At 54.5% G+C, this 9,174-nt stretch overlaps 1 protein-coding gene across 1 annotated transcript in view; it reads right to left on the bottom strand.

Annotated features, from left to right (window-relative positions):
* The window catches only part of ASTN2 (astrotactin 2), a 944,548-nt gene extending 938,446 nt beyond the window's left edge, over positions 1 to 6,102 (bottom strand). The window contains exon 1 of the mRNA XM_007449713.1: positions 5,599 to 6,102. Within this exon, the coding sequence (XP_007449775.1) occupies positions 5,599 to 6,022 (424 nt within the window). The 5' untranslated portion in view covers positions 6,023 to 6,102. The remainder of the gene's footprint in view (positions 1 to 5,598) is intronic.
* Positions 6,103 to 9,174: the final 3,072 nt, after the last annotated feature.

Raw genomic sequence — 9,174 nt, 5'->3', positions numbered from 1 at the left:
CCCCCCCCCCCCCCCATTTACAATATCCCAGAAACCTAGACCATCAGAGCAGGACGGGACCTTGGAGTCTGAGTGTTACTGAAATGCTTTAGTGATAAGGGGCCTGGAGCCCAAATGAGGAAATAACATTTTTTAAGCTTTGTCTGAAGACATCATATTCGCCCTCTCACCCACCCCGGAATCTCTCCCTCTTACCCGTTCTGGAAAAAAAACACTGGGATTGACTTTAATGAATATTCTGTGGTCAGAAATCCCTACAGAAAACCCAGCTTATACTGTTTGTATCTGTTTTTTTTCTCCCACTTAATAACTGTCATCAACCTTCAGAATCAAGGCAGAAACCAAAAGGGGCAGATAGCCTCAATGCCTCTGGTCCTTTCTCCAAATGCCTGCCAAATAGCTGTGTGGTCCCTGCTTGAAGACTTCCTCCCATGTGGACCCTGTCATCATTAGAGGTCAGAATGCTTGGTTGTTGGACAGCTCCCAGGGACACATCCTCCTGTCATGTTGTACTCCATCCCCTTAGTATTTGCACCTTTAGGACATTCTTTAGAACCAGACAGAAATAAAAGCACGTGCCTCATTCCCTGTTGACGTTCGAAGAAAGCTTCTCCAGCCCTTGTGGACTGTCCTTAGGCTAAACTCCCTGCTTCTAGCAACCTTTCTGACCTTGTGCCTGGTCCCTCACTCCTTCTGGGGGCTTTTCTCTTTGGGTGTCCATTTTTGCCTGTATTTTAAGGAATCTTTGCAGACCTGACCAAGTGGGCATTTCAGAGCATCTTCGTCTTCCACCCAGGCCAATCAGCTTCCTGCAAACAGCACCCTTTGCAGGACAGATCTTGAGGACACTGCCAGATCTGCTCATGCAGATGCATTTAAAAACATACTACTGGATGGTTCTTCTTTCTCCACACACCCTCCCCCAAATATAGAGCACGCTCCTCACCTGTGTGATTAATATGACAAGGTAAATTAGTAATGGATGTTGACAATGAGTGGTTACTCAGTTTTATCTCCTTCCCCCCTTTTGCTGAATCAAGGCTCATGGTGAACAGTCCAGCCTGGCCACTATCAAACACAGGAAGAAGAATGCCATTTCCCTAGCGGTGGGCATGAAAGCTAAATCCACAAGCAGACTCGGGAGCTGCCTGGGGGCAGAGGAACACTGGGTGATGTGCGGGTTCACCTCAGAAGCCCTGCACGGACAGTTGCTCCCATTCAAATTCTTTCTTTTCTGTCAGTCCTCCCCAACACCCCCACGTTACCAGCAAAGGAAAGGAGACAGTGAGAAGCAAGAGCAGCTAGTCAGAGTCACAGAGTGGGTCAGGGCGCTTCAAGTTCACAGAATCTTTGCACCGAAGGATTATTTTAGGGCTCAGCTACCCACTCATATTAGAGCACAAAGAACTGAAGATCTGGGGTAAATGACTTGTTCAAGGTCAGAGTGGGCCACAGCTGAGAGTTCCAGGTCCTAAGTAACATCAAGTCCCCAAGCTGCACCGGAGCATTCAACTTCTCCGCCAGCCCATCCTCTATGACCTCACTCAGTTTTTGTTTCTGTCTTTTTCCTGTCCAGGAAATGTCCCCAGCTTTCTCTAAGTCTAAAGAGATATCTCCCTCCCTGATGTTACAGAATGTGTCATATCCCTCACTCACTGGCACCACTACATAGGATGCCCTTTGACATCCCATGAGTCATGGAACTTTGAGTTGGCAGGGTCATTGGAGGTCATTTAACTCATGCCTCACTCTCACACTCTCATACTTCAGCACCAATGTAGCTGAAGTTCCCCTGAGAAAGGTTCTTGCCGTGCTGATGATTGCTATGTTTCCTCTCCAGGACCCTGCACCATGCCCTACATAAATGTAACCAGCCCCTCAGTGCATATTTGGCTCAAGATGGCTGTTTAGCAATTACCAAGAATGTAGGTGTCTGATGGGCTGAGATTCCAGTCCCAGGTCTGCATTTACTCAAAGTGAGACCTTGGACTAGGCACCTGACCTCTCTAAAGAATGTTTCCTTACCTGTAAAATGGGAATAGATCACAACAGTGCCCACTTCATATATTTTATGTGAGTAAATAATGAAAGGCAAGGGTAAAGCTCTGAGCAGCACAGTAAGGATTCAACAACGACTTGCTATTCCTTGATCAATTTCAGGAAATTCACTTTATCAGGACCACTGACTTAGATTCTAAAGAAGAGGCCCAGACAGAGAAACTTGGTGGGTATTTCACCTCTGAGGGAAACTTCCACCTACATAAAGCAGGCCGGAACATGAAGGGAAGATTAGAAACATGAACAGGAAAAGACCTGAAGAAAAGCCTTTTAAGTCTGGGCACTACCAGTTATAGAGCCAATAATTCAAACAAGAGAGGCAGGCAGAATGGAGGGAGGGAAGGCCAGGTATGTCGGTGACTTTGGTGAAAAGGGATGGTAGACAGTGTGTGCAAAATAATTTTGAGCTTCCCCAACTGGACTTGGAATAGAATGGGAACTCTACCTTTTGTTTGTTCACTGCCCCTTAACAACAGGGACATTTTACCACCACCAACTCTAGACCCACAACCCAAAGCATAGCCTGAGGGCTTTGGTAGACACTATCACCCCCTAGTGGTGGCTCCACACACCCCGCTATTGGCAGGATTCAGCATTTACCGACTTTGCATGTGCATCTGTGGCGCATGCCATCTCCAAATCCCTTGAACTGGTGACCTAGTAGTGAAAGACTCACCCAACTCGCCAGAGACAAACACTAGGGAAGGATGTTTAGAAGGTCTGAAGATGGGATGATGGGATGGGGCTGCCTGGGGACCCTGGGGAAGATACGGCCATAAATGACTCACAGTACCCACCCCCCGCCCTCATTTTCAGCCAGCCTGGTCCTCCCAGAGCTCGTTGTGCACTCTGTGTTTACACACAAACAGTGGAAGAACAACACAAATAAAAAGCCCACGTCTCCCTACACAGATCCTGCTATGCTCGGCCATCTGGCGACTACCTCGCTAGCCAAATCCCTGGTAGGAGTGCCTCGGGCTGCCAGTCCAGGGCGCCGGGGAAGGAGGAGGAGGAACCTGCTTCCCCAAAGGGCTCAGGGCTTCCAAGGAGGATGGCACCTGCCACTCCACAGCAGGCAGTCCCCAGGCGCCAAGGCTCAGCCACCTGCGTCAGAGAAGGCGGAAGCCTCCAAGTGGAGAGCACCAGAAGACTCATGCTGAAGCACAGGTCTGGGGGATTTGACACTTCCAGCTCCTCACTCAGTTCCTCACTCAGCCTGCCCTGGGCTCCCAGGTACCCATATCCTCTTGAAAGCCAAAGTTTAAAAACGCAGAGATTGCCAGCTCCAGGAATTCTGGAGCGACTCCTGTAGCTGGCTGGACCAGGTCCTCCACATCCTAGGGAAACTGGAACGCTTCCAAGTCATGCCATACCCAAGGATGTCCCCCCCCCCACTTTCCCCCTCATCTGAACAGCCATTTAGAAGGATCCCCACTCCCTCCCTCTCAGGACATCCGGGAGTAGAGAGATTTCGAAGGTGGAGGGAGAAGGTTGGAATTGGAAGTGATGAGGGACACCCTCCGTTTCTCTGGAAGGACCCTTCCCTGCGGCGGGGTCACAGGAGCCCAAGGTTGGCTCTTTGCCCTAAGGAACCCCATCTTCACTCCCATCTCCTTACTTGGAAATGGGCAGCTCACAAGTGCACGTGGGAATGGCTCTTGGTGTGTGTATGTGTGTGTGTCCGTGTCCCCCCCCCCCACTTTCCCCCTCATCTGAACAGCCATTTAGAAGGATCCCCACTCCCTCCCTCTCAGGACATCCGGGAGTAGAGAGATTTCGAAGGTGGAGGGAGAAGGTTGGAATTGGAAGTGATGAGGGACACCCTCCGTTTCTCTGGAAGGACCCTTCCCTGCGGCGGGGTCACAGGAGCCCAAGGTTGGCTCTTTGCCCTAAGGAACCCCATCTTCACTCCCATCTCCTTACTTGGAAATGGGCAGCTCACAAGTGCACGTGGGAATGGCTCTTGGTGTGTGTATGTGTGTGTGTCCGCGCACGCGTGTGTATGCTTGAACGTGTGTGTGGCACACCAGACGTGCCGCCGCGGAAAGTCCCCTGGGAACCTGCAAGGCGCCCTCCCGCCTAGCATCCCACAAAGCTCAGCACGCTCAAGTTACAGCCAGCTGGGGAGAGCCCAGGGGCCAGAAACCCGAGGCACATGCTCAGACCAGGAAAGGGCCTGGCACTCGCTCAAATCTCCAAAGGCGGCCAGCACGAAAGGGAAGTGGCGGGCGGGCGGGGGGCGTCACAAAAATACATCAAAAATATTATGGCTCCCAGGAGAGAGGAGTCTAGTCCATTGATTACTCTTTGGGGCTTCTCGGGCGAGCAAGGAGTTAACCTCAGAGGTTCAAGCCGGGACCCCGAAGGCGCGGACATCGAAGGCCCATCACCCCCGCGGTGCCGGAGCTCAGCCGGATCCCGGGGTCTGGAGTCTGGGGCGAGCCCCAGGCGCCTTCCTGGAGCTGCTGTTGGCCAGACTCCGACAACCAATCGCACCCCGCTCCCCCAAGAAGGGACGGGGGAGAGAGACCGGCGAGCGCGGGAGAGCTAAGGGGAAACAACATTTTTGTAAACGCTCTCCGAGATAATTAAGCGATCAATTACCCGGGTGGGAAATCAGCTGCGCCTCCCACAGCTACCTGGAAGGGCCGACTCCGGGATTCGCGCTGGGAACCAGCAGGCAGCAAGCTGCGGGCGAACTTTCTGATTAACTTTTACGTTTGAGCCCCCACCCCCATCCTTTTCCTCTCCCCTTCCTTTTTCATGCCTTTAAGTTATTATTATTAGCCCAGTGAGTGAACTGCGAGGACAAACCTGCTCTCCGCCGGGAGGTGGGTAGGAAGGCGAATGCGACAACGGGGATGGAGGGAGAATCTGAAAGTGGAGGGAGACCTTGGGTTCCGAACGCCAGTGCTCGGAAATCACTCAATCCTCCCCAGCCCCATTTCACAGATGGCTAAAACTGAGGCCCAGAGAGGGGACGCGACTTGGCCAAGGTCACCCAACCCATCGGGAGGCCGAATTTATGCGGACTGAGGGATTCTACATGGAGCGACTCCGCTCCGATTCTCGAGAAAATCGAACCGGAAGAGCAGAGCCAACGACTCCGAGGCGACAGCGAGGGGGCGGTGACCGCGGGCGGCCAGTGGCCGTGCCCCAGGAGCAGTGGGCGGCTGGACCCAGACCTGGCTCCCGAGCGGGGGACTACCACGGCCCCCGGCTCAAGCACACTCAGGCAGTTGGGGTTTCAGCGTCAGCGACGGATCGCGGCAGAGCTCAACGTCTGCACTGAGAGACGGACGGCCAGGTCCCCACCGCGGGAGGGTTGGCACGCCCCCGGCCTCCCTCCACGCGCTCGCTCAGATACTGCCCCGGACTCATTCCAACCACCTGTACGCCCTCCGGGCCCCTCAGCTGCCCTCACTCAACCCCGCGCGGGGCAGCCCGGGGCGGGAATCCCCAGGGCGCCCCCACCCGTCTGGCTTCGCTTGGGGGCTCCCGGTTCCCTGGGACCTCGCGTGTACGGGCGCCCAGCCTTACCCAGGGTGAAGAAGGGCAGCTCTGTGTTGTCCAGGTCGTCCTGCACCGCGATGCGCCCCGGCAGCTCGTTACGCACAAAGAGCAGGAGGCGCGACTCGGCGGCGGTGCCCGCGGAGCCAGCGGAGCCCGGGGACGCGGCGGCGGCTCCTGCCCCGGTCCCACTCCCGGCCCCGGCGCGGGTGCCGCTCCAGCCGATGTCGCTCTCCCGCATGGCAGGCAGCGTGGACACCGTGACTGTCTTGAGCCGGCATGGGCTGTCGGGCTCCCGCGAGGCGGCGGCGGTGGCGCCGGTCAGAAGCGGCGGCGGCGGCAGCAGGAGCAGGAACAGCAGCAGCGGCGGCGGCGCCGGGTGGAAACCGAGCCTCAGCCGCCCCCGGAGCCCCGAGCTGGGGCCGGGGCTGCGCCGGGCGCCGGCGGCGGCCATGGCGGGAGGGGCTGCGGTGCTGCGAGCGGCGGTGGCGAAGGAGGAGGAAGAGACAGCGGCGGCGGCGGCGGACGCCGAAGCGAACCAGGACGCCGGAGCTAAGGAGCCGTGGGAGCCGCTCGCTAGCAGCCCCCGGCTCCGGGCTCCGCCTCCCGATCGGCCCTGGCCCCCCCCCCCCCCGCCCCCCCCAGCCACTCTGTAATCCCACTTTGCTTCTAGCTACTGAAACCTCCTAGATTCTTTGCCCTAGAAAACTCCTATGCATCCATCAAAACCCAGCTGAGATATCCTGCCCTCAGTCAAGCCTTTCCTTGATGAGCCCCTGATAGAGTTAGTTGTACTTTTTACTCTGTAGCCCTTTGCAGTACAGCCAGGGTGAACTGCCCAGGGTTAGGTCGTTATTAGGCCTTACCTGTCTTCCCTAGGGGCATCCCCTCCCCGTTTGGGCTCACCTTCTCAGGGGCGTAAACCACCATCTTTCAGGGTGTCCCCTGCTCCTGGCACAGGAGAGCAGCTCAGCCAGATGTGGTTGGGGAAGAATTTCAGTTTGACTCCAAGGAGTATTCTGAGAGCTGCTGGCCAGCTCCTCAATGAAAGCATACTGATGGGATTTGCACGCAGCTGGGGCCCTAGGTGTTCCAAGGCATTTGGATGTTGGAATGGCTTTATGAGCATGGGGAGATCTTGCTTGGCTGCACTAGAAAAACACGCATCGTGAGCCTTGGCCTTGGCTGGTAAAACATCTGCGCCAACGTGTGCTTCTTAATTATTGCCTTAGAGGGGAAAAACCCCGCGCCACCTCCCCGGGCCCCGCCGCCCGCCCCTTCTCTGGCTCCCCACTCAGACCCCGAGCGTCTCGGAGGCTCCGCCCAGCCTCGTGCGAATCCCAGTCGTCCCCTCTCCTTTCCCAGGATCCCCCAATCCGCCCTCACAATATTCTTTAGCCACAGCACCCCTCTGCAAATTCCTAAGACTGAGGGACCCCGGGTGCTTCCCCTTATTCCCCAGGGCTCAACCCAGCTGGCCCAGCTTTACCCCACCCCTGGCCCAACCCAGAGGCTGCACCTGGGGGCGCGCCTTAGCCCAGCCTTGCTCCAGACCCCGCCTTCTGGGGGGTAGGGGCGCCTGAGGATGGTCAAGACAACTTTGTCTCCCCTCAAGCCCAATAACAAGTCCTGTACCCTTTCCTAGTCCCTGAAATAATTCCTCCTGGCTTCAGAGACCCCTGCCCACCCACTTGCCCACAACTCAGGCATTCCTTCTCCCACCTCTCCCATCTACCCAGGCCTCGGAGGTTGCACCAACAGCTAATGGACAAAGGGTTGTCGAACTCCACCCTCTAAGGCCCCCACCCTCCTGCACGGACTCCAGGAGGATGCTCTGGGCCCCAGCTGCCGCCCTGCAAGCCAGCGCTTTTTTCTGGATCCTGTTCCCAACCTGGACAGCACTACTTGGCCGATCTGCCTGTAAAATTCCTGAAAAGGGTGCGAGGTAGAGACCTACTACTCTGCTTCTGGCTCCCACGGGCTCCCACATCCTCTGCCCCCCTCCCGGAGGAGAGGTCTGTTCACCGACTCTTCAATCCCGCCCTACCCCACCCCCAAGCCCGGTCGTTTTTATCCTGGATTCAAGCTGAGCTCTAAACATAGGTCTTCGGACACAGGGCAGCCTTTTGGCCCTGGGCACGTTCTCTCTGACCCACATACCAGGTATCCCCCAGCGAGCCATCACCTCTGCAGGAATCTGGACCTTGAGGGGCCCCGCCTTCTCTACCCCCCTCTTTTTCTTCCTCTTTCCTCTCTCTGTTCTCTCTTTCATCTCTCCACTCATTTCATTCTTAACCTTGTCTTGACTTTAATCTTATAAATGCTTCCTACCTATTATTTGTGAGCCATTTCCCATCTCCCGGTATTTCTTGCCCATCTGCACACCTTTGGTGTGGTCTCCTCCGTGCATTAACTTCTCTCACCTTAGCTCTTCCCTCTTCTGCCTCCCTTCTCCTTTCTGTATTTAACCCTTCATAGGAAAGGCCTTTTTCCCTCTCCCAGCACATTTTATTTACTTTTTCATGACTTTGGATAAAGGAAGAGGACTTAAAAGAAGGAAAAATCACAACCTGTTTTGTGAACTTGGACTTAATTATACTGTTTATTAAGCATTCTCCAAGTGCTAGACATGTACCTATGTTAACTTTTATATATAAACATACTCCAATGAGATGGGTATTATGATTCCCATTTTCCAGATGAGGAAACTGAGATCAGGAGGTCAGGGAGGTAAAGGGACTTCCCGGGGTCACTCAGCTAATGAGCACAAGAGCTAAGATCTGAACTCCAAGCTCCAAAGCCTTGGCTGTTCCCACTGAAACACACTGTCCTCAGTGACCTTGGAAAAGCCCACCTATCAAAGATGTTGTGAAGGCACATCGCATGAGTGCATCTGGGTCTTTTTCAGCTCTGAGGTTTGTAAGGTGTGCTTCCCCTGTCTCAGTTTACTAATCTGTGAACCCAAGGAGGGGGCGGGGGTGTGGAAATCTGGCTTTTCAAGTCCTCTGATTCTAAATTGTCTCCTGCCTCTCTGATGCCTGCTCCAGTTCATTTACTCCCCCAAAATATGTCACCCTGGCTCCCTCAGTCTCTCCTTTGTACCCTTACAATCCGCCACTATCCTCTGCAACGGGGCTTTCTGATTTTCTATGCCCCTTTCTTCAAATATGCTGACATAGTCCATTTATAGAAGTGCACACCAGGGAAAAAGGGCTCCCTTATGTAAGGCAGAGTCTGTGCAAGTCCTTCATGGACCCCTGGTACAAAGGCCTGTCAAATGAGACCAACACTTTCATTCATTCATTCACCACCAAATATCTAGGGCTCCTACCAGGCACTATAAGGGGATGCAGAGATGCATAAACACAACTCCTGCCCTTGGAGAGTTTATAACGATGGGAAGGGAGGTGTGGGGATGAGAGAACACAGAAATATCTCAGATACCAGGCAGGCAGGCAGGCAGACAGACAGACATGTGTTTCTTTTATGAGGTGCTCTGAAACATATGCTTGGAGAAATCAAAGGAAGCTTCCCAGAGGAGGTGGCATTGGAATTGAGCCATGTAGGACTAGTAGCATGGGGTTAAATCTGCCATTTGGCATTCCT

The sequence above is a fragment of the Lipotes vexillifer genome, unplaced genomic scaffold (assembly GCF_000442215.2).
Source record: "Lipotes vexillifer unplaced genomic scaffold, Lipotes_vexillifer_v1.1 scaffold230, whole genome shotgun sequence".
NCBI lineage: Eukaryota > Metazoa > Chordata > Mammalia > Artiodactyla > Lipotidae > Lipotes > Lipotes vexillifer.
The sequence above is the reverse complement of the archived record's forward strand: the minus strand, read 5'-3'. Positions and strand labels throughout refer to the sequence as shown.